This window comes from Schistocerca nitens, chromosome 3 (genome assembly GCF_023898315.1).
Source record: "Schistocerca nitens isolate TAMUIC-IGC-003100 chromosome 3, iqSchNite1.1, whole genome shotgun sequence".
Taxonomy (NCBI): domain Eukaryota; kingdom Metazoa; phylum Arthropoda; class Insecta; order Orthoptera; family Acrididae; genus Schistocerca; species Schistocerca nitens.
The window spans coordinates 269,312,783-269,338,630 of record NC_064616.1 but is presented as its reverse complement, the minus strand read 5'-3'; the positions used below and the strand labels follow the sequence as shown (position 1 = coordinate 269,338,630).

At 42.7% G+C, this 25,848-nt stretch overlaps 1 protein-coding gene across 1 annotated transcript in view; it reads right to left on the bottom strand.

Moving 5' to 3' along the window:
• LOC126248235 (cAMP-specific 3',5'-cyclic phosphodiesterase) overlaps nucleotides 1-25,848 on the bottom strand; it is a 953,544-nt gene that overhangs the window by 733,447 nt on the left and 194,249 nt on the right. Inside the window, exon 3 of the mRNA XM_049949066.1 lies at nucleotides 25,713-25,745. Within this exon, the coding sequence (XP_049805023.1) occupies nucleotides 25,713-25,745 (33 nt within the window). The remainder of the gene's footprint in view (nucleotides 1-25,712; nucleotides 25,746-25,848) is intronic.

Genomic DNA, 25,848 nt, shown 5'->3' with positions numbered 1-25,848 from the left:
GGTGGTGGTGGTGGCGGCGGCGGGGGGGGGGGGGGTGTTCGAGACCCAAGTGACTTAAGTTTCCGCTTGGGGGTCTAGTTTTGAGGGGCGCCAGAGGCACCAGAACTGTAAGATTTCTACGCAAGACGTGTCACAATAAGTAGCGGTAACTTTCGGCTCCAAGCTGAGGACGATATACAGTGTGTGTCACAATTAGTAGCGGGAAGTGACGCAGGGAAAAGCGTACGAGGGAAATGTGAGGGAGGGGCCAACAAATGAGCCGCGCGGAGTGGCCGCGCGGTTTAGGGCGCCTTGTCACGGACTGCGCGGCCCCTCCCGCCGGAGGTTCGAGTCCTCCCTCGGACATTGTGTGTGTGTGTGTGTGTGTGTGTGTGTGTGTGTGTGTGTGTGTGTGTGTGTGTGTGTGTTGTTTTTAGCATAAGTTAGTTTAAGTAGTGTGTAAGTCTAGGGACCGATGATATCAGCAGTTTGGTCCCTTAGCTATTCACACACATTTGAAAATTTTTTTGCAACAAATGATGTGTGTGGTTTTTTCAGAGACGAGGAAGAAGACCGTAACTTTCGCAGAAGGATGGGGGGAAACCAACTAAATAGTACATTTAAGCTGCGAAAAACCGGCACTGCTAAAATGTGCACGCTAATTTCCATACTTCGCAAGTTATGACTGCACGTTACTCGTTGCCTTCACATCTCTGATCTATGAAAGTACGGGCAGCTACTACAACGTTATATTTTCTTTAGTTACATTATAAAAGTTCGTATATTTGTCGCGATCCTTGTAACGAAACAAACAGAAACATACACAACGCTAAACTATTAAGAGATGAAAGGAAAGTAACAATGATCAAGCAATAATCATAAAAACAACCACCAGTGTGCTCCCAGCTATACAAGAATGCACTCCTGTCAGAATACAGCCTGCAGACCCTGTCAGAGTGTATCCGAACATAGAACACTCCACGCAATTGGCAAGGCTGGAGCAACCGACTACCCTGACCACTGCGTTGCGACATGTAGTCCCGGCAGGGCATAAATATGGTACGAAAGTCACCTTCTCGGTGATGGAGGCTGTTGACAGAATACAGCTCAAGTCGATGAATCTCCTCACCGACTTCGGAGCCCTGCGGGATCTGGTCAAGAAAGTCTTTGAAACACGAAGTGAAAATTTTGATCTTGATGATATCTACACACAATCAGTCTTGGCAAACGGTCGCATTGCTTTCGATTGGCGAAAGAACTGGCCAGATATACACACATACTTCCCATAACGACAACAAAAACAATTGGTCAACTAAACAATCACAGTAGCAGACTCGTGATGCAGGAGCTACGCAAGGTGGTGGAGGAGAAGAGATTAGATGTGCTCTGCCTGCAGGAGCCGTACTCACAAGCAGGGCATGTAACTTTCGCAGCCGCAACATGGCAACTAGTCAGCAGCGGGAACGACCCTAAAGAGGCAATAATAATTACAAACAAATCATTGCGGTTCACAAACAGTCACTGCAACGTTGTGGAAATGCAATCTCCCGTGGGAGTATTAACTCTCGCAAATATGTACTTCCAGTACGGAGATGATATTGAGCAACATCTGGACCACCTCACTAGAGTAATCACGGCATTGCGGGGACGCAAAGTGATTGTAACTGCTGATATAAATGCAAAATCCCCCCTATGGTACAGTGTCACAAGAAACGCAAATGGGGGAAAGGCGGAAGAAACGATTATGGCCTTGCAACTTGTGGTGGCCAACAAGCCTCGTAACCCTCCCACCTATACAGCGGGAGAGGGACAAGGCACAAACATTGATGTGACACTCACCACACCAAACGCCGTTACTACTGTAAAAAATTGGAAGGTTGAAGTCAGTGCCACCACAAGTGATCACAATCTTATCACATTCACGTTAGGCGACAGGGAGTACCACTGGACCATGGGGTGGGAGGTTCAGTTTAACTATAACAGAGCAGACTGGGAACGCCTAGCAATGGAGTGCGACATTCCTGCATTACCAGAAGGTGAACATCACAAAGACATAGAGGCGAACAAGTATGCCAAGGAGCTGGTGAGTGCGGTTACCGGAGCGGTGAAAGCAGCCGTACCAACTAGGAGGAAGGCCATGGCGGCCCCTCTGTCACCATGGTCATCCGAACTAGAGCATATGCGTCAGTCTGTCAGAAGACTAAGGCGGCACTACCAGCGCAGTGTCGTCTGGTGGGAAAGGCAACGATGGTTGCAACAGTACAGGGAAGCAAAGGAGACATTCCAAAATGAACTTAGGGCGGTTAGAGTACGAAGCTGAGAAAGCTATGTCATAAACCAAGTAACTATAGACCCATGGGGAGCATCCTACAAACTGGCAAGAGAGAAGATCCGCTCCCCAATGGTGATATCTACAGTCAGGCATGGGGACAGGACGACTGAATCCTGGCAGGAAACTGCTGAGGTCCTCCTCCAGTCCCTGCTGCCTGGCGACGGTACGGATGGGGAAACCGAGGGCCAGCGCCAAATAAGAAATGACGACCTAGTTAGATACACCAATGACAGGGCAGTATACCCCTTCTCTGAAGAGGAGGTGGCTGCCCAAATAAAATCGTTAAAGAGAGGGAAAGCCCCTGGACCAGACGGCATTGTAGCGGAGGTAGTGCAATTCTTAGCCCCTCAGCTGATAACACCACTTACCCAACTGTATAATGAGTGCCTCATGGAGCAAAAGTTTCCGAAAAATCAGGAAAGTTGCAAACGTGGTAATCATAAAGAAAGGACCCGAAAAAGACCCGATCGAAACTAAATCATACAGACAAATTTGTTTATTAGACCTTTTTGGAAAACTACTCGAGAAATTGATGGCTGACAGTCTGGCTGCCCATCGAGTGCTGTTCGGCTTTAGGCCTTGACTGTCGGCGGCTGACGCAGTCGCCCTGGCGGCCAAGGTCTGTGACTCAGCCCCGTAGAAGTACGTAGCTGGCTGGCATCATGGTGGACATCAGTGGCGCCTCCGACCACCTGTGGTGGTCTTCGATTTCTCCTGTTTACGGGAGAAAGAGTGTCGAGGGCCGCTATACTGTTGTCTGAGGAGTTATTGCGAGGATCGGGAGGTCTGGCTATCATCCCCTAACGGGAAAGATTTGAAAACGATAACAAAGGGATGCCTCCAGGGTTCTGTGTTATGCCCTTTGTTCTGGGACATCTGCATGGAACCGTTATTGGACAGCCAACATCAGAGAGAAGAGGTGCTAGAGCCTATGCGGATGACCTCCTCATGTTGGCTGGCGGCCGTAGCCGCGAAGATATCGAGCCAAAGATAGAAAGGACTGTGGAAAAACTACAACTATGGTGCCGAAATACAAAAATGACAATATCACCAAATAAGTCAACATATCTCTTACCAAAAGGACAACTCGTAAGGAACCCAACAGTGAAAATTGAGGGCTCGCCAGTTCTTCGGCGAGAGAGGCGCGTTATTTGGGAGTCATCATTGATGAAAGGTGGAACTTTGCAAAGCACATCGAAACCGTAACCCAAAGAGCACTAGAAGTACTCAATAACCTCATTTGCATTGGCAATAAAAGATTCCATCTTCCCTTTCATTTAATAAAATTATACCATAACAGCATACAACGACAATAGTGGGGTACAGCTCGGGAATCTGGGAGCACAGGCTCATGACGGTGGGTGAGAAGGGTGTAAAGGAACATGATATTAAGGTCGGTGGGGGCCTACAGGACATCTCCAGGTGGGGCCCTGTTGGTAATAATGGGGTTCTCTTCTCTTTGCATTAAAATTAGAGAGCAGGCAGCATGGTTCTGGGCAAAGGAAAAGGAAATAGGGAAAACGGGGGACATTCTGGGCGTCCGGGCTGGTGATAAGAGTGCGATCAGGAGAAGAGGTGAAGAGTTGGGGCAGGAGTCATGGAAAGCCGATGACACTGGTCGAAGAACATTCCAATTTCTACCAGACGTGAAAGAAAGGTTAAGTTTGAGATACTCTGAGACAACACGGTGACTGTTCCATTTTCTCACTGGTAATGGCCCCTATGCGACATATCTGTGTCGGTTTGGGAGGGGGGCTACGCCTTCGTGTGACTGTGGTGCTCCGGAGGGTACTCCCGACCATGTGGTTTACGAGTGCCCCCTTCACAATGATGTAGCAGCCGCGCTACGGCTTCAACTACCGAACAACGACACATACACACTACTGAGACGAGAGTTTAACCATTTCCACTGCTTCTTCATCATTAGCATGGCTGTATAATGGAAGTAATATTTTTTTTTGTTTTTCCCCTGTTTTGAAAGCTAATACACAATTTAGGCTATCGTTTAGCTGTTTTCTGTTTGGGACACTGTTTCACAAACAGGTGTCTAATTTTTGCACTTTTCCAGTCAACCACTCTGGAATTGGTAAATCACTTTATGTGCTCGAAAATCTAGTACACTCATCAAACTCTGCCACACATTTGCGGTCACTTAATTAAATCTGCTGCGATGCCCGGTGGATATCGGGGACGTAACGACTGCACTAGTGTCAGCAGCAGAAGGCAAAATACACACAAGTGGCGGGTTCGTATTAACGTTTATAATTAACGTCTCGTTCCCTTTTTCCGCATATACTGTATTGTCACTGCGGCCATATTTTCTCTAAGAGGCACTGATTAGAACAGGATTGGACAAAGAGTTATTTTGTAACATCAAAAGTGTTAATGAAACTCGCTTACAATATTTAAAGGTAACAGATTTTTCAACAACGTTCAGCGGTATGGATTTAAAACCCAGCATCGACCGCAAGGCGTTAGAAGTAGACGTATTCTACTTGCTTTTTTCTTATCTCTGTCAGAAATTTGCGTCTGGAACATTATTATATACAGTTTAGCCAGCACGCATTGACTAATGATACGTACTGCTTGCTAATTGGAAATTTTACAGCCACTGATTCCAATTCTGATCATTTTGCATCCTGTTGCAGTGATGGCCTGTTGATCAAAGGTGTAAGTGAATAACAGCACATGCAATTTTTTTATTGCGCGTTGGATTACAGTGTAGAACTCATGTCTGGGACAGAAAATTCCGATATTTTTCAGCAACTTAAAATTATATCAACCAAATCACGATACACAACCTTGGTCGAACGTGTTTAGTTTCGTCATCTGTGCTTACAAGACAGCGTACTACCTCTGTCGATAAGACGGTTAAATCACAATTCCAAAAATAAAATGTTTCATCGCAAAAATCAAACTGTATAGTTCGGCAGCCACAGTTTCTTTTCTACGTCTTTGACGTTACTTAATTATTATCGTTGTATGTTATTTTAACTGCTGTCTTTTTCGTGGCTTACTCATGGGGTGGAGCGCAGCAGTGCGTAACAAATCGTGAAGGTATATCGAAGCCTAATGCCACTATCTGGATTTAGGTATTCCGTTAATTTGTTAAAGTGTTTCGAATAGAACCTTGGATGCTTTCCTCCTTGTGCTTGCTGCCAATTGCTTCACCGTATTTTCCAAACCTCGCTGAAGACAGTGAAGCAATACAAAAATATAAACATTTTTTCAAGAATGAATTTAGTCTCTCTCCTTTCAAGATTAGACTACATCTTCAACGTGTAATAAACGACAAACTAGTTTTGATACACTGTATGTTTCTCAATGAGAACCTGCCGTACTAAAACTATAGCTACATGGAAAATATTGCACAATGATAAACTTTGCACTCTAATTAGATACGTAAAGACTTTAAGTATGAAAAATACAAACTGTGAAAACAATTAAAATCTAAAAGGTACATCAAAATCAGGAAAAAAAGAAACCACGACAGGAGCTACCATATTAAAGTGTGATGACAAAAGACACAAGGCAAACTGTATTCAAAGCCGCAAACTGATAGACTATTTTTTGTCATTGAAGAAAAATCTACGGTAGCACATTAGAAATATCATGGCAGTATTGCACGTGGAGAATGAAATAACTTTAAAACAGCTTAAGTAATACACAGAAATGAGGTATAATTGGGAAGAATGAAAAACAGAGAAAAACTGGAAATGACAGACGAGATTTTCCTTCAAACTGAAACCTGTGTAAGGAAGTAACTACTCCGTGCTCCTAAAAGCCATGTTATCAATCGTTAGTTGTACTTTCCTTAAGAGCTGAGCACAGTTTTTACAGCATAATGTTATAAAACGCCATTTGCACCCCCGTTTTGGAGGGTAGACTTCTCAGACGCCTAGAAGCAAATCACACACGGCATTCTTAGAAGCTCCGATGCGCTACGAAGTGTCATTTCAAGGCTTTGGCGACGATTACGAGCCAGAGGAAATATTAGTCTTTGATCGCAATAAGGACAACCAACATTAAACAAACCACAACAGGATCGATATCTGGCTTTAACTGCACGGCGATATTCAAAAGTATCAACATGACATTTACCTTGCCATCTTACAGCTGCCTCTTGAGTTCGTTTTTCCTGAAAAACTGTGTACTGGAGACTCAATGTAGCTTTTTGGCCTGAATACGAGACATCTTGTATCGTACTTCCCACTCGCATTTGTGAAGAGAGAGGCTCGTTTATAGTGGAGTAAGCAATAATGGACCATGAACGACGGAAAGACCGTGTGAATCATTGCTGAAACTGCTTTAGTTGGCAGAAAGGTTCCTCGGACGCATTTATCTAGTGGGTAGTGGTGGCTGGTATCATCCAAGACACATCCTGTTGTGTACGAGAGGTGGGCTACGGAGCGGTGCAGGAACTGTCGTCGTAGGAAAGCTCGACAGCAACAGAAATGATTAGCGAACGAACTGACACAGTAAACTGAAGATTTACTTGTCTTTCTCCAAATTAACGAAGACGCATTACAAATACTGCATCAAGAAATGACGTCCAGCTCTAAGTGTCAACTAGGATGAGGTTCTCTGAACTAAGCATGAACGATGGTGTAGTGATGAGGCTCCAGGCGCATGTGGGAGAGTGGCTGCCGCCAGCCGACCTGTATCGCAGCGGCAGAGGGAGCCATTGGAGGCGTGGCAGCGGGTACGCACCATTGGGTCCGCCAGTTCCGGGCGACCGCTATCGGCGGCGTCAAACGGAAACTTGGAATTCCTTTACCAACTGTGGAACACCCGTAGGGTGGTATCGATGCGTGACACCACACATCGGGCTAAAGAGACCAGCATGGCAGTGGTGGTGGTGGTGGTGACAGAGGTGGTGTCAATGTGTGAACGAATCACATTAGATTGGTGTACGGAGTAACATATCTTTGTTGAAATTTGGACGAATATAGTTATCATTAAAACTAAATGTGTGGTTTTCTAGTGGTACAGTTACATTTCCTCCTCACGGATGCGAATGCCCGTCGACATGGACGTACCGTGATGGGTCACTTTCTCGTTTTGAAGAAATCCACTTTATTGACTGGCCAGCGTGGTTTCCTCATCCGAATCAGAAGCATTGGGGAGACGAGTTTTGGTCAAATACCTCCCATGAAGGGCTCTTGCACACCGGCACACGGCTCCTCCTAAGGAAAGGGATTGACTGTTAATACAGCTTTGAACGACCTCTTAGAGAACAGATTACGGTGCGGTCATGTGTGACAGCTAGGGTTAACTGGATGCTGTTAATAGATTTTACGGTTTTACTACGTTTTCTAAAATGTGTATCTTAGGTTTCAGAAATTATCCAATGACATGTTCTGGACCATGTTGTATGCCAAATTTCTCGTGATTGAGACTGTGTTCTGCAACAATTGAAAAATTCTAGTCACGAAATAAGTTGGTTCTGAATTATAGTTATCGTTTTGGAACTACTACACGCACCGTCCGTCCGAAAAGCTTTGAGACTGATTTTATTCCTGGCATATAAGTGATGACAGCACGATAAATACGGTGGCAGCTTGAACTAACAGATTTAACACACAAATAACTTCGAAGAGTCAGTTGTGAGCAGGCAGTGTTCTGTAGTGGATATGGGGTCGTAGTGTGTCAACGCCGTTGTGCCACACACTGCAATGGAGCAACATCTCTAAACTCCCAAACAATAACAATGACGTGTGACACCTGCTGACACTTGAAAGAAATACAAAACTCGGGCAGTTCTTTTCTGGAAAAATCATCGTGGGTGATGAGACTGTGTAATCAATACTAACATACCATAAAACGACAAAGTGGAGAATGGGTACCTGATAGTTTCAGACCGAAGAAGGTGAGAACGTGACGAGCCAGTTGATCTTCATCCCAAAGCAGGATGTTTCTTACGGTTTCACATGGTTGTATTAACGTTCGGTGCATTGTACTCAAGTGGAGAGATACTATGTAGAACGCCTGAAGTATTAAGACCATCACTTTAACGTTTGACTGGTTTTTTAATAATCCAGGCTCCAACCTCTTCGGACTGTTTAAAGGCAACGCGACCAAGAAAGTTTGCATACAACGACAGAAGTTTAGAATGAAGTGGATGATTATGTAGGAACAAGCTTTGCGGGGAACATGTAATGCAAACAAAGACATATTTCGAATAAACAATGAAAAATTGACTCCGAGCGTCTTGGGAACTATTGTTTTAGCGGTAGAAAATCTTTATATCTAACATCAACATCGTTGTCACATAATATGTGAATTGTTAAGACTACTGTGTGCACACTTTCGTGTCATCTCCCTTGTGATTAACCTCATCAAATGGCTCTGAGCACTATGCGACTTAACATCTGAGGTCATCAGTCGCCTAGAACTTAGAACTAATTAAACCTAACTAACGTAAGGACATCACACACATCCATCCCCGAGGCAGGATTTGAACCTGCGACCGTAGTGCTCGCTCGGTTCCGGACTGTAGCGCCTAGAACCGCACGGCCACTCCGGCCGGCTCAATCTCATTCTTTACCATGAGAATGCCAAAATAATTTCGTAAGACCCTGAAAATCACTGAAATCCAGGAACTGTATTCAGGTTATTTATGTACCAAAAGATAGCCTTCAATTATTCATTATTTGTGTGAAGGGACGCAGGGACAGTTAGTGTGGTTACTAACCACTTCTTTCATCTCCATTTTACTGTCACTGCTACTAGCCGTAGGTTGTAACACGAAACAACGGCCAATTTGCGAAGATGTATTTTAAGCTACACACCTTACAGGTAAACAATCTCTCGAAACCCTCACAATAAAGTGATGGCATCATCTCTCTTCCGTTACCATTAAATTTATCCAGCTGCGCGATTTCACATCGCTACAGCAGTTTTCCCCAAGTTATTTGACGTCTCAATGCACCAGGAGAAAGTGTGCCGAACTTGGCGATCGCTTTCATTTTGTTTATTCTCTGAGTTTAGGATTCTATTGATATCTGACTTGCCAGGAAGGGACGCCTACTCATCCTGGAAGTTAATGCAAAAAAATCAACTGTGAACTTCCAGTCTCCATACAAGAGTCGAAGGGAAAGTTTTCCGTAATCTGAGGATAACACCGCGAAGCTATTTTGCCGTGATCAACGGCCTGCCTATTACGAAGTACTTCCGTTACACGTACTGTTACAAAAATTTTAGGCATCACGGATTCTAACGATAATTTATCTGTGTTGTGGTATAGCGAAAGTAAGAGGCTATTTCTCTAACATCCATAAACTATATGGTTCATCCATCTGTTTCACACGTTGTAGAGAAGATGTAATTGCAAGCGCAACGCTCTAACATGACACACGTGCCTTCTGTCACAACTGGAGAGCGGAGATCTGAGTGGACTCTGAAAATGTCGAGCATACCGTCAGAGACATTTCACATTAATTACATTTGGTCACTTTCGTTGTTAACGACATTATTATGAATTAGAAACGTCAAGAAAGCACTAAACCCAATCATCGGTCCAGTAGGCCTAAGAAGCTGACAGAGACTGACGAACTATAAACCGTACTCTGAGAACAAATTTTCAGGGTTCTCCTCAGCTACTGTAGAAGACGTTCACACTTGCTTTTGCATTTAGATAAATCAGAACTCTGTTCACGTGGTCATGAGGATGTATACAGGCCACTGATCCCAAAAAGAATGCGTGACAGTCACGTACGAGCAAATTTCTTAGGTGGAGCTACTTCTTTCTTGGTGTAAGGACCCGCACTCTAACTTCATATATGCGGTGTCTGTTTTCGTGGGCATATCCGAAAGGACAGTTACAGCTCTTATGTCAGGGGAATGAGGCAGAATGTTTGACTCACGTTCAATACAGTCTTGCATATTCTGCCGGTCGGAGTGGCCGTGCAGTTCTAGGCGCTACAGTCTGGAGCCGAGCGACCGCTACGATCGCAGGTTCGAATCCTGCCTCGGGCATGGATGTGTGTGATGTCTTTAGGTTAGTTAGGTTTAATTAATTCTAAGTTCTAGGCGACTCATGACCTCAGAAGTTAAGTCGCATAGTGCTCAGAGCCATTTGTACCACTTTTTTGGCATGTTCTTTTGTTATGTTTCCATAATCACTCACTGGGTTGCAGAAGCTGCTTTTGAAGGCCCCGGAAGTTAAGGATCTTGCCTGATAGGTGCGATATGTCAACTATACTGATATAGCTTGTCCTTTGCTTACGGAATGCTGTATTGCCTATGAAAGTATACTTTAAAACGTATTAATTCTTGTATAATTGTGAAGTCAGACAGGAAAATGTGGAAAGCTAAGTAACTGAGAAATGTTGACTGAAAAATCTGAAGCTTATTTTGAGATGGAAATATGTTATGCCAACGCTACACGATGTGAAATCCTGACAAGGGAACCTCCCCATCGCACCCCGCTCAGATTTAGTTATAAGTTGGCACAGTGGATAGGCCTTGAAAAACTGAACACAGATCAATCGACAAAACAGGAAGAAACTGTGTGGAACTATGAAAAAAATAAGCAAAATATACAAACTGAGTAGTCCATGTGCAAGATACGCAACGTCAAGGACAACCTGAACTCGGGAGCGCCGTGGTCCCGTGGTTAGCGTGAGCACAGACGTGTTTTCCTGTGGAGGAATCGGTTGACCTATGACCTTGCGATCAAATGTTATCGGTTCCAATTGGAGAGGCACGTCCTTTCGTCTATTAATCGCACGGTTTTGCGGTGCGGTCGCAAAACACAGACACTAAACTTATTAAAGTGAACGGAGAAGTCAATGAACGAACGGACAGATCATAACTTTGCGAAAAAAAAGAAGTAAATTTTTCACCCAACGGAAGACAACCAAGGACCTCTCGTTCCGCAGCTGCTCACGCTAACCACGGGACCAAGGCGCTCCTGAGCTCACACTGTCCTTGAAGTTGCTTATCTTGCGCATGGACTACTCAGTTTGTATATTTTGCTTATTTTTTTGATAGTTCCACACAACTTCTTCCTGTTTTCTCGATTGATCTGTGTTCAGTTTTTCAAGGCCTACCCACTGTGCCAACTTATAACTAAATCTGAGGGGGTGAGATGGGATGGTTCCCTTGTGAGTAACCGATCGATCAAACAATACGACTGCGAGAAAGAAATCTGTTCTTAATAAAATATATGTAACGTACGTAATCTGTGACAAAATGACTTCTTCTTAAATGTTGACCCTGAACGTTGCGAATCTTTGCTAGTTTAGAAAACAATTTCTGTACCAGAACTACTATCGTAATTACACAATAAATGATATAATGCAACTGACTTTATCTGTTATACCTGTTTGAAATCACAATGTAACACCTCCATAAAGTATTTCACTCGCATCAAACTTCTGAACTTATACTGATATTATTCTCGTAAATGCACTCTGACAATCACTGTGCCTGACTGAATATAATCTGATATGATGTGCAATTTATGACTTACCTGTATGCAATGGACTGCCCTCCTGTCTGCTCTCCAACCTGTCTGCTCTGACTGTCAAAGTTAAGTTTTAATCATCGTACTCGCGATGCGCAATGCGAGACGGGATTCCGTCGATACTCAAAAATGTTACTCAGCACACAACTCGCGATGTGCAATGCGAGTGTGCAGTCAAATAAAACCATGAATGCAAATAAAAAGTCGGGTGCTAATCTCACCGATAAAGAAATAACTGAATCGACACTAAGTTTTTACTGAGCTTCATTAAGTCGTAGCAACAATACATCTTTCCACACTTCTCACGCATGAACTAATTCGCAAAATGTCTCTTTAGCATTTGTCACTACAGTGAAAGACAGAACCGTGTAACTTCATTACAGGAGAAATAAACCATAAGCACTCAATCAGCATACTAAGTAATTACAAATATAACGAACCACGTTACCTTTAAATGTAACCTTTTCTCGTTCATACAGCATTATAATCCTTCTGCTTAGTATCTCCATTTAAACCCATTACGCCGAGTACCTGCACTAAGCGCTGGGAGCGTCAACGTCAATGTTGTGTTATGTAATTAATAACGTTGTGTTTCAGTGAATGGTACACTGCGATACAACTTTGAATAGCTCTTTAGGAGAGGAAATTAATAACCCGATTAAAAAATACAGGGTGCCATTTAAAAAAGTCATACAACGAAGGCAATCTACTGATTGACGTCCCCCTGACGGCTAAAGAACATTTGCTTGAAACATTTTGTAATTTGCATCTGGACAAACAGTTATTTAGGGTGGTCGAGATAAATGGGACATCCTGTATAGTTGAAGTGCCGTATAACCCCAGTCTGTCGTTTAAGCTCAGTTTGACTCGATGTTCAGCTATGTGAAGAATGCTTCGCATCTCTAGAGCCAGCGCACGATGGTGCTGTAGTGCTCGATCCAGTGCTACAAAGTTCGCGTTCTGCGAGAGGAAGAAATTTTCAACGCCACAAACTGATGGGCAAGAGGAGAACTTATGACGTACAGTTCCAGATAAGGAGGCTAGACTTCAGTTTGCTAGGTTAAATTGCGAGAAACATGTGGTACCGTTGACTGTAATTCGTCGGTCAGTTGCGAACGTTATGGTCGCCTCCTTCGCTGTTCCAGCACTTGACATGTTGCTAATCTTCAGGCAGTGTAGTTGTTAATCAAAATCAACGATTATTGAACTACTCTAGAGAAGTAAATTTGGATATAAATCATCTGTTATCGAAATTAATCACGAATTTGCATTCTGTAGTGGAGTGTGTGGTGATTTGAAACTCCCTGGTAGATTAAAACTGTGCTCCGGATCATTTAAAAAAAAATCAACCCGTTTTATCTGTTGATAAATACGCGACGTAAAATGTGGAGAAAATGTAGGTTTTCACTGAAAGAAATCAACCAAGAAGTACACAGTTCCAAATGCAACCGATCGAGGCCTCTCTGCAACAGCTGCACTACACCAAATGGATTACCAGTGCCTTTTCTGCTGGCTATAACATATTAACTTTAAGAAATCGTAATTTCCTACGAGTGCCTTCTTAGGAGGAGTGAGCAAGAAAGTATTGTTCACAAACAGTTGACTGGCACGAGTGAGGGCGCTACGCAAAGCGGAGCGTGTAGTGCTTGCAACGGCGTCCGTCTATTTATACTGGTATTATTTGGCTCCAGATGGGACAAAGCCGCCGTCCGCAAATAGTTGACGCATGGCCTCGTGACCGTACATGACAGCCCGCTCACCCAGCTTTGTTACGTACTTTCATACCAAAAAATTAACGCTGGCAGAATCTCGACACTTTTCAAAGTTTTCGTGAATAACTTCACGATAGACAGTAGCAATAAAATACACACACCAGTTATTTACAGACAAATGTAACGTAGAAGCTGTCCTCAGAGAAAATCGTTTGCCCTCCGGAAATATTTGGGAATATTCGAGGCAATAATGACCCTACTACTTGTCTTAGAACCTAGAGTGAAGGAAGGAAAACCTACGCTTGTAGCATTTGAACATTTACAGCAAACTTCTGAGAATGTTGGCTGGAATACACTTTTTGGAATTCTGAAGTTACAGGGAGCGATATGTTGCATTCAACTTTACAGAAACCAGCCTGCAGTTGTAAGAGACGAAGAACATGAAGGGGAAGCAGTGGTTCAGAAAGGAGAGTGAGACAGGGCTGTAGCCTGTCACCCATGTTATGCAATCTGTACACTGAGCAAGCAGTAAAATTAAAACTGTGAAGTTTGACGCTGACTTTATAAGGCATGTAAGAGCAGTTTAACGGAATGGATAGTATCTTGAAGACAGAAAGATGAACATTAGCAAAAGTAAAACCAGTGTAATAGAATATAGTATAATTAAATCAGGCGATTCTGAGCGAATCAGATTACGAAATGTGGCGCTAAAATGAGTGTGACAGTCGGCCTTAGTCTGTGGCATGATGTACACGTAACTCATGCAGATATTTTATCCTGTGACTCCTGTTATAATTTTATGTTGACCTGTGGGCATTTGCGAGTCAGCATTCATTCTGAAATACGATATATGTGATCTGGCTGCTATCTAAAGCCATGGCTTGGGAAAATTCTTGTTTCGTCAACTTTATATATGACAAGAGCCGCTCGTCTTCATCTAATCTGATGTACCATCATATTATCTAACAAGGCCCACGCCTTCTGAAGAAGATATTTTTTAGAAATATTGATACCTAGGATCAAGGACTAATAAACCTTTGTTTTGCAATTGGTCGGCTGACTTTTCAACCTCTTCGGATTTACGCAGTTGTTGTTTCGCAGCCATGTTTAAGATTTTGGAATCTTTGGAACCTTTTTCGACAACCGTACTATAGAAACCGCATAAACAAAACATCTAATATATCCTTTGTTCAAAGCTCTCGTAAACTGAAGTGATCGACATTTCAATGGTGCTAAGAACAAAACACCGGGATACCGACCAATGGTAACACGTAATGAAGTCCGGAGAGCCCATGATTAGGCTGTTTCTTACGCAGGAAATGGTCGGACAAGGAGAGCACCAGGCTAAGTGTAGAATCAGGTCCGTCCTCGTTCAATGTGAAGTATGATGTACATTCCAGAATAGTTTGCATGCCCCCGTTGCTTTCAGCAGATCTGTCACAACGGAAGGTAAGGTAACTGTAACCTCTACATAACGATTTTAGGTGACTGATGATGAAGTCTCATACTCCGTAACAGAACGCAGGGGAAGATGCTGGAGACCTGCACCGCCATACTGGGCAAGGTCCTAGCGGAGGTGGTTTGCCATTGCCTCCCTGCGACCGTAATGGGGATGAATGATGATGACACAGTCATCTCGAGGAAGGTGAATATCCCTGACCCGGTCGGGAATCGGACGCTGGACCCCGTGCTCGGGAAGCGAGAACGCTACCGCGAGTCCACGAGCTGCGGATTTTAGGTGACTGTGTGCATTAAATTGTGCAGATATTGTTAGCTGAATCTTTCTAGGACATAATACTCAAACCGCGAATGTCCTGGATTCGTTTCATTTTCATGACGAAGTAATACGTCGTTCTTGGCTGCCACAACTGCTCCATTTGATTATTTTAGGGTCATTTTGACGTGTACTGTGAAAGTAATAGGATGCTCACAAACACCAAAAAGCATCTCTCAAGGAATTCAAACAGTTTTCTTGCGATGAATGGTGTAAAAATCCTATTACTTACCATACAGGATTTGCATCCATTCCATTTGGGTTCAAAGTGTTGTGAATACAAATGTGGTCATGTAGAGGGACTAAACCATAATTAACCCCTCTTGGTACGTTTTATGTTTACTGCTGAACAGGTCAACCAAGGTCTCCGATGTGCTGTAATTTAGATCAAGAAGATGGAAATAGTTGTGGTATATTTCAGCTGGTATGCAATTTAAAACACTTACGCTCAAGTTCACTTAACATGTGTTTCACAGTTGCACCGTTTCTCCGCTACGGGTCTGAAGGATTCGATACTGCTGATGTTCAGAGACGACGCAACGAAATGACGTGTGGTGAATATTGTTTTAGACATGTTGCTGCCAATGTGAGCCTCACTCCTATGAATTTCTTTTTCTGCGGGAGATGAAGCGTTTGGTGCACGAGACACCGAGAGACACTCCAGGAGAGCTGGTTGCCCTTTTGGCTGAAGTTGCATCCATTGTTCGTGAAATACTTGATTGTATAAATTTTAGCTTCCCGTCTGATAATACTATGTTTTTTAGCCTCGGAAGACGTAAATGTTCCTTGTAGAGGCATACCAGAGCACTTCATAAAATCGATAAGATGGTTACCAATATTCCTCTTTTTATCTCTGGGCTTGTTACCTGACACAGATTTGTTATATATATTTGCTCTACACTCAAGAGATCAGCCACATTAAACATTCTATTCCAGCCGTCTTATCGTTTTTCACAGTTATATTGCTGTTCTCTCAGTAGTGGTCTTGCACACAGAATCTGTGGATTTTTGTTTAGCAATCACATCTCCATTTTATTACAAATCCCAGTAAAGTCTTGCGTTGCATTCAGGTCCATAAGGCAACAGTCATCTACATGGAGCTGATGTGATAACCCTGGTAGCTCATCCATTAGTACAGATATTTTAACGCCAGCCAATGCCACTTTACATGGTACAACCACAGGATTTTTATATTTCGTCTAAATGATTAGTGCTGCTTCCTTGTTTTTTTTTTTATTTAATGTGCCTCTAGCTGTCGAATTGTCGTTCTGTGACGGTGACACTAAATTGGGTGCACTAACGGGTAAGCTGCTTGGAATATTGCAGCAGTTTCCTGTATGCAATGCAAAATTTTACCGGCAGTTTAAACAAACTGGGGATAAGTCACTACATCAAAACACGACTTGTATGTACAAAAACACTATCAACGAAACAGCAATGTGACTTTCAGCAATGATAAGCCAATGGGAACAGATTGTTTAACATGTATGGTTCCAATCGTAGATTAAAGATATATAACACATTTACGTGACAAATCACGAGCCCAGAAATGAAAAAAGATATTAGTAACCATCTTAACGATTTTATAAAGTGCACCGATGTGTGTGTACAGAAAACTTAACTTCCTTCTTGGCTAAAGCACATGATATTAGCGTACTGGAAGCAATGATTTTTAACTATGGAATGGATGGGGTGTCTGACCCCGTCGAAGACTGTGTAAGTGTATTACATGTCAAGGAACGGTATTTAAAATGTGCTCCGCTGTACTCTATGCAGGTTGCTTCTATGTGGTGTAATCTATTGGACAGAGCATAGAACAGGTGCTTCGTTGTGTTCAACATTGTTTCCGCAGTTTGTCTACACCAAATATGACTAGTGTACAAGTAAACCTCCCAGACAACGAAAACCGAGACAAAAATTATAAACCATGTTCTGTCTATTTATAGGTTTAACTACTTTCATGGAGGTATGCACCGTCTATGCAACCAATTTAAGGCAGTTTGTTTAATGCCATACGCGTTTCGCTTCATTTATTTGGGAAGCATCATCCGTGGCCTGTAATACATGTTTCCTTTTTTACATACAATAAACGTATTATGTGGTAGATATAATATGCTGCTGTATTACATTTTGTCCGCAGCTCGTGGTCGTGCGGTAGCGTTCTCGCTTCCCGCGCCCGGGTTCCCGGGTTCGATTCCCGGCGGGGTCAGGGATTTTCTCTGCCTCGTGATGACTGGGTGTTGTGTGATGTCCTTAGGTTAGTTAGGTTTAAGTAGTTCTAAGTTCTATGGGACTGATGACCATAGCTGTTAAGTCCCATAGTGCTCAGAGCCATTTTTTTTGTATTACATTTTGTCGTCTCTCTCTCTCTCTCTCTTGTTTTTTATGTTAAAATCAACTATTGTAGCACAAAGTTCGTAATGTGAACTTGTAATGTTTTACTATTTATCTGTAAATCAAGTGGAAATTGTTAACCCAGACTCTAATAAAGACAGCGTGTTTTATTAAAGCTGGAGAAACAAATGTTCTCAAGTCAGGATACTATTTTGCACAATCTCATCAAATATAGATATTGACAAATTAGGATTGGTTCCCACAAATAAAGTTATTCTGCAAATCTTAGAAAAAAGCAGCAATGTATCGAACAGACCTAAACCATTCCCTCTTACAGAAGTTATTCCTGTAAGTACAGTTACTGTGTTGTGTGTACGCAGGAGAAACTGGAAATGAAAGAGGTCAAAGTCAAAATATACTAACTGAAGTATTTGGCAAAAGCGGTTGTCATGAAGGAAGAAGTCTACTGTTGATTAAAAAAAAAAACACTGCAAATGAGCAAACAAGGCTTAAAATTACTTAGTATCAAACATGCTAACTTTTACGGTTTATTCGTAAAATTTATGAAAATTGCAGCATCCTACGGTATCATTTTACGACTTCGCGGGTAAAAATTTGAAACGTTAACATTCGATAATCACCCTGCTTCCGTACAAATGATTATTTGCGTGGGCCGAAGGCACGTCTGCGATAATCGATAAGTCATACAAGCGGGCGCGCGTTTGTGTGTGTGTGTGTGTGTGTGTGTGTGTGTGTGCGCGCGCATATTCGTTGTTCAAGAGGTTGGCGTCGTGTTGATTTAATGGTTTAAGATTGTGTGCTTTGATATGTTTCAATGAAGTGTTTGACTGCCTTGGGTGTTGATGTTATAACTTTCTGTGATGTTCGGTGATCCAGGTTCCTTTCGATGTTTCAGTACATATTGAGACATTTGTTCTAGGACATGTTCATACGCTATAATCCTGTTGTAGGGTTCATGAATAAATCCAACAAGAAACAGCACTCTCAGACACTTAAAGAGTCATATTCCGTTGATTTTCCGTGCATGCTAAAATCAAGAAGGGAAGAAAACATTGTCTTTTGAGTGGTACGTGGATGTGGTATTAATACTGCACATGGTGGAAGAAAAGATTTAAGTAATCATGTGAAGAGCGGTAAGTACGTAAGTTATGTTATATAGAAGAAAGATAACAAGAAAATCAACACCTTTTTTGCCAAGTCTGGAAATGTTGACAATGACAAATCAGGGCCTAGTATCTGTTTATTTCCTTTTTGGCGAAACTCAGTGTGCCCTGAAGTGCGGCTAATCATGCTGGTTCTTTACGCAATATGTTTCCCACATCAGACGTTGCAAAGAAGTATAGCTGTGGTCGCACTAAAACGACACGCGTAGTAAATAAAATGGCAAAACATGTGTCATTTGTAGTTAAGTGGCTTCAGAACGGATCGTTTTCTTTGGCAACGAATGGAAGCAATGATACGAATGGCATGTTGTTGTTGTTGTTGTTACATTCTATGACATTCCACGGGAAAAAGTGATTAGCACTGTGCTGTCCATACCAGCGTTAGACGCGTAGTAAATAAAATGGCAAAACATGTGTCATTTGTAGTTAAGTGGCTTCAGAACGGATCGTTTTCTTTGGCAACGAATGGAAGCAATGATACGAATGGCATGTTGTTGTTGTTGTTGTTACATTCTATGACATTCCACGGGAAAAAGTGATTAGCACTGTGCTGTCCATACCAGCGTTAGACGGGGACTCAACAGGACGAAACAGAGATAACCTGATGTTATCACAGCTGTATTCTCGTAACATACAATTGAAAGTCGTGTGGCTTTCTGCTCCGACAATGCTCCTGTTATGATAGGACACAAAAATGGGGTTTCAGCAGTTCTGAACCAACAGTTCAACCAGGTATTGCCGCCATACGTTGCATTTGCCACCTGATTAATCTAGCAGCGGGAAATTCTGAAGCACGTATGTACTAGGTGGTTATCTTTAAGCAGATATCTGGATAGACTACTGGACCAGTGGGATCCGCTTCTTTCTTCTTTCAAGGAGAAAACAATATTATGTACCCAAAACATTTCCATAAGCTTGAAATCTTTCAGAATGCCTAGGATTGAACATAGCGGATGCAAAAAGTATCATAAGAAGAGAATTCTTGAGTCTGCTACTGCACATGCCCCTAAAAGAATAGCATATTCCTCCAAATGTGACAAACCCATCCTAAAAATTAAGACTCCTGTTACAACACGTGAGAAAAAATTTTTTATGTTCCTGTTCTCAAACTTGACTATTTCTGATTTGACAAACTGAATGTTGCCCTTCAGATTTCTTCCACACAAGTTCATTTTTTATTAGAACTTCTAATGGATTTGCTAAAGCAGCTGTTCACGAAGTTTCTAAAGTCGAAAATTGCAAAAAGTTCCTCATTGCATGAAGGTGAGTACAATTTGATTCAAAATTATTGGTAGTCAGATTTCGAACTTAGTGAATGATCTCAAGGATATAGAAAATCCATTTTATTCTAGTGAGTAAGACACTACTTATGCAATGCCTGTGACTGCATCATCAACGAGTTTCCACTAAAGGATGAGGTGTTAAGGCCTGCTCAGGTTGCTAGGTTAGATAAAACTGAAGATGCACAGTTTTCTTCCATTAGTTTTTTCTTGGAAAAGTTTCCTGTCATGTTATGCAAGGAATAGAATGGACCTACAAATGAGGCGGTGAACGAGCTTCAGAGACAGTTCACAGCTCTTTAGACAGATGACACTTTGGCTGCAAATCAAGATGCTGCAAATGATTCCATCTGGGAACAAATATCAAGAATTCATGGAGCCGATGGATTTTTTAAGTATAACCGAATTTCTAGAGTAATGCACTCCTCTTTTCTCACCATACCCCATAGCAATGCAGAATGTGAGCGTGTTTTCAGCCTTTTGAAGAAAAATAGAACAGAGTTCAGATCATCCATGCCCAATGAATCTTTGTAATCTATTTCTGTTTTGAAGACCAGGAGTTTTGGTCCCTGTTATGACAACATTTTTCTCAAGACTTTTTGTAGGAAGATAAAAAGGCCCAACTATGACTTTAAAGTCGAACTAGCATGGGATTTACAGTGTGTATTATACTATTTCATACCTGTATTACGTTATACAAGTTTCATTGTGTAAAACACTTTTCAATTATCGCCTATCTCCTTAATTTATCAAGAAAGTCCTGTTATGTATGCTCCAAACCAATTTTCACCACGCCTCCTGCTGTGTAACACTGATTTTCTCTTGATTGTTATGTTCATCTACAAATCATTGGCATATGATGTAATTAGATGTGTTTTCATTGAAATATCCTGTTTGAAGCATGAATTATTGTATTTTGTACCCCAAAAGTATTGTTATTTTCGTTAAGCCGGGATATGTCGAAAATCGTTAGATTCTTTTTCGTCTGAGTGTTTTACTCACACCCTTTTCAAAAGTTGGCAGGTATGACTACGAGGGATGCAAAGTAATAATAATAATAATAATAATAATAATAATAATAATAATAATAATGATGATGATGATGATGACGACTAGCTTAAAGACACTAAGCATCTATGGTCATCAGTCTCTTTTCCACACCACAGGACAGAATCTGTGTCGATGTCTAGAGTAAATCTCATGTGCAAGAATGAGAACGTTTCCTACATATTTGAATAGAACATATCTAAGGAGAGACGTGGGTACCAGTCCAGTGTTTACCCAGTGTGCTGCAAGATATATGCATTTACTGTAAACACGAACGGATAGTGACCATACATGGATTAAAAGAAAATAGTGGACTCGAGGCGTTTACTATGTCGGATACGCGATAAATCTGCTAATAAACCACTTTTCCCTTTTCGTTCTGCTTAAAAAGGAACGTTATATTTATCTAAATGTGGTGGTGTCGACAGTGTGCATATTTCACCGGGAAAGCATTTGCAGAGTTTCAAAGTGGTGGAATAGCTACATTCGATGACCATTCGCTCCTAAAGTGCTCCTGAACATTCTATATGGAAATTCCGATAGTATACGTGGAAGAGTTGCCATCTTGCACCCAAGAGGACGTAGAATGGTAACAGTGTTAAACTAAACTAAACCACGCCCGAACAGGCCATGAAGGACCAACGGTACCGATCGGCCGCCGTGTCATCCTCAGCCCACAGGCGTCAGTGGATGCTGATAGGGAGGGGCATGTGTTCAGCACACCGCTCTCCCATCCGTATGTCAGTTTACGAGACCGGAGCCGCTACTTCTCAATCAAGTAGCTGCTCAGTTTGCCTCGCAAGAGCTGAGTACACCCCGCTTGCCAACAGCGCACGGCAGACCTTACGGTCACCCATCCAAGTGCTAGCCTAGCCTGGCAGCGCTTAGCTTCGGTTATATGGTTGGTTGGTTGGTTGGTTTGGGGAAGGAGACCAGACAGCGAGGTCATCGGTCTCATCGGATTAGGGAAGGATGGGGAAGGAAGTCGGCCGTGCCCTTTGAAAGGAACCATCCCGGCATTTGCCTGGAGCGATTTAGGGAAATCACGGAAAACCTAAATGAGAATGGCCGGACGCGGGATTGAACCGTCGTCCTCCCGAATGCGAGTCCAGTGTCTAACCACTGCGCCACCTCGCTCGGTCGGTGATATGACGAGAACCGGTGTTACCTCTGCGGCAAGGCATGTTAATATTGGTGCTATGTGGAGAATAAATGGACAAAATTAAAATTACTAATTGCTGTCAGGAATTGCGGGAAGAGACAGAGCTTATTGTTAAGAGGCGATGACAGACAGTTTACAGGAAACTTGTACTAACATTACATCGACCGAATGTAGGAATGGATGTTCGGCAACTTCGGCCAATTTTTGATAGGAAACATGTGAAACATCAGTTGTTTCAGATGCCATCAATGCGTGTAGCAACAGCAGGACCGTCTCCACGACAAGCACCGATTGCCTTCCATGGGTTATTGTACTCCTAAATACAATACGAAAATTTTTTAACACATAATAAAATGTGTTTTATCAAAAAGAGTGAAAGGATCGCCAAGCTGTTACGCTTGCCTATGCATCTATAATCAAGCTATTGGTTTTATTATTTGACTGTGCTTAATACTTTCGCGATGCGATTGGATAAAATGTGAGTTTGTAAAACCTTTTACGGTGCAGGGGAGAAAATGTTTCACTGAAATTTCCTGATAAACTATAGTTGTGTGCTTGAGTGGAATTCGAATCCGACAAGCCGACCGTTGCCGTTCTTGCTCAGCCCCTCCATCTGAGTACAGTTGACGGCTTCCGTTTGACGCCATTACTATCCTTTTACGGTCGAGTCTGCGCTGTGGTTACGGCATTGGGCGCACATTCCGGCCCTCAAATCATCGTCCAGAAATCCATATTTACTTTTACCATGTTGTCCCTAAGTCGCTTATGGTAAACGCTGGGATGTATTTGTTTTGGAAATGGCTTTCTTCCCCGCCCTTGTCCAATCTAGCTTTCCCACCCTCTCAAATGAGATTTTTATGGACGAGACGCTGAATACTGACGTAACCTTTCTTTCTCCCATCCTGCCCTACTATTCCATACTCTATATAGTGTACAATAAAACCGACGGTCTGCAGGGACGAATTCCTGACAGGAAATAAGGTCCTATGAACATGTGTCCGGAAATGCATCGTTGCCACGGTAGATGGCGCTAACGAATGAAAGTTCCTCTGACCACGTGCTGTGTGTTCCTTGTATGTTGCTGCCTGTGTGATTGACGCCGCTTACCGTAAGCAGCACAATGTTTCGTCGGTAAAGATACTGATGACAGAATTGCCATAATTGTGACGGTCTGGTGCAAAAACCGGCGCCAAAATACCGGGTGATCAAAAAGTCAGCATACATTTGAAAACTGAATAAATAACGTAATAATGTAGATACAGAGGTACAAATAGACACACATGCTTGGAATGACATGGGGTTTTATTAGAACCAAAAAAATACGAAAGTTCACAAAATGTCCGACAGATGGCTCTTCATCTGATCAGAATAGCAATTCAATAATTAGCATTACAAAGTATGACAAAGTAAAGATGATGTTCTCTACAGGAAATGCTCAATATGTCCACCATCATTCCTCAACATTAGCTGTAGTTGAGGAATAATGTTGTGAACATCACTGTAAAGCATGTCCGGAGTTATGGAGAGGCATTGGCGTCGGATGTTGTCTTTCAGCATCCCTAGATATATCGGTCGGTCACGATACACTTGCGACTTCAAGTAACCCCGAAGCCAATAATCGCACGGACTGAGGTCTGGGAGGGCAAGCATGACGAAAGTGGCGGCTGAGCACACGATCACCACCAAACGACGCACGCAAGAGATCTTTCAAGCGTCTAGCAATTTTTTTTTTGTTCTAATAAAACCCCATGTCATTCCAAGCATGTGTGTCAATTTTTACCCCTCTATCTACATTATTCCGTGGTTTATTAAGTTTTCAAATTTATACTGACTTTTTGATCACCCGGTACATCCTATAGAGGGATGTCCGCTGCTGATAATCCTCTCATTTGTTGCACGTGATACGGATAGTAATGGTTTTCATGCACAATACACATAATCGTACTTTGGCTTACACCATGTTGGCCGGCACATTGGTTGGAGCTTGTACTAGGGTTCGTCTCAGTATCTGTAGAACCCAAATCTCCAAATCTGGTGTACGCACAGTCCGCCGCTTTCCTGCATGTTCGTTTGTCTGAAAGGAGCCATTAACACACAAATGCCCAACAAGAGACCTTAAACGTAGCGTGATGTGGTTGTTGTTCAAATGGCTCTGAGCACTATGCGACTTAACTTCTGAGGTCATCAGTCGCCTAGAACTCACAACTAATTAAACCTAACTAACCTAAGGACATCACACACATCCATGCCCGAGGCAGGATTCGAACCTGCGATCGTAGCGGTCACGCGGTTCCAGACTGAAGCACCTAGAACCGCACGGCCATACCGGCCGGCTGTGTTTGTTGTCTGTGAGGGTATTTGTTTTGGTATAGCCGTGCTGCCTCTGAAACGTTCCATCTGCTTGGCCATAACACAAGGCACGCGATCAGTAGAATTTTCATTCGTCAGCGCAATCTACCGTGGCAACGATGCATTTCTGGACACATGTTCAAAGTACCTTTGTTTTCCCCATTTCCAGTGAGCAATCCGTCCCTGCAGTTTGTCGGTTGTATTCATGTTCACCCTGTATGAACTATTTTGGTACAGTTTGGAAGAGTTGAGGAAGGATGCAGTCAGGTTCAAGTTTTGACTGTACCTTGGGGGCGTGTTAGAGCAGCTTAACTTGAACAACGTTCCAACGAAAAGCAAAGCATTATGAAAAACCTCATGTAGTTTAAGAGAGATCGTACATTTATAGTCTGCTGGACCCCCCCCCCCCTTTTTCGTCACTCTCTCTATAACTGAAGTTTCCAATCGTAATTCTTGTATACAGTTATACAGATGGCATAGATATTGGGTTCACGTCGATCACATATGGCAGATCCCATCTATTGGCAGCAGATGACAAGCAGTCCAGCTGTTGGTATGCTTAGTACATGGCTGATTTTGTAACTTCACTAAAGAAAAAGCGAAACAACTATGATTATTAGTGCAAACCACTGAATTTCAACACTGCAAACGTATTAAAGCAAGTGAAGAACCTGGAAAAGGTTATAAGGATTTTTTCAACTGAAAACGCACAGTGGCCGCATACAAAAGCCGAGAACTGAGCTGTCTGTGGTCAGCCCGAAATTATGTTCTCTTAATTTAAACTAGGTGACTAATAAAACAGTGAAAAAAAATGCAGACATTCCCGATGTGAATTCAAAAGACATGCGTGAAATTTAAAGAAGCGCAGGTGATGGACCTACGTAATAAACATTTTACTGTGCTGTGTTACTACAGGACGCGTAAAAAAAGGGAGTGCTGGGGAAGACGAACACCAAACGCCACTCGCACACAGGAAGGAGGGGAATGTTAGTGCGTGGGGATGCGAGCTACGGGATGCACAACCACTCCGTGCCACCTAAGAAACGCTAAGGGCAGGCCAGAAGACAGACAAAAGAAGTCAGGTACATACGAGCGCTCCAACACTGTCTCTGTCTCCTTGAATCTGCAAAAGACGCAACACCAGGATCAACAAATGGACGACAAGACACGGGTGTAGCCACACACGCACACACACCCATGCACACAACAACACACACAGATTAGCC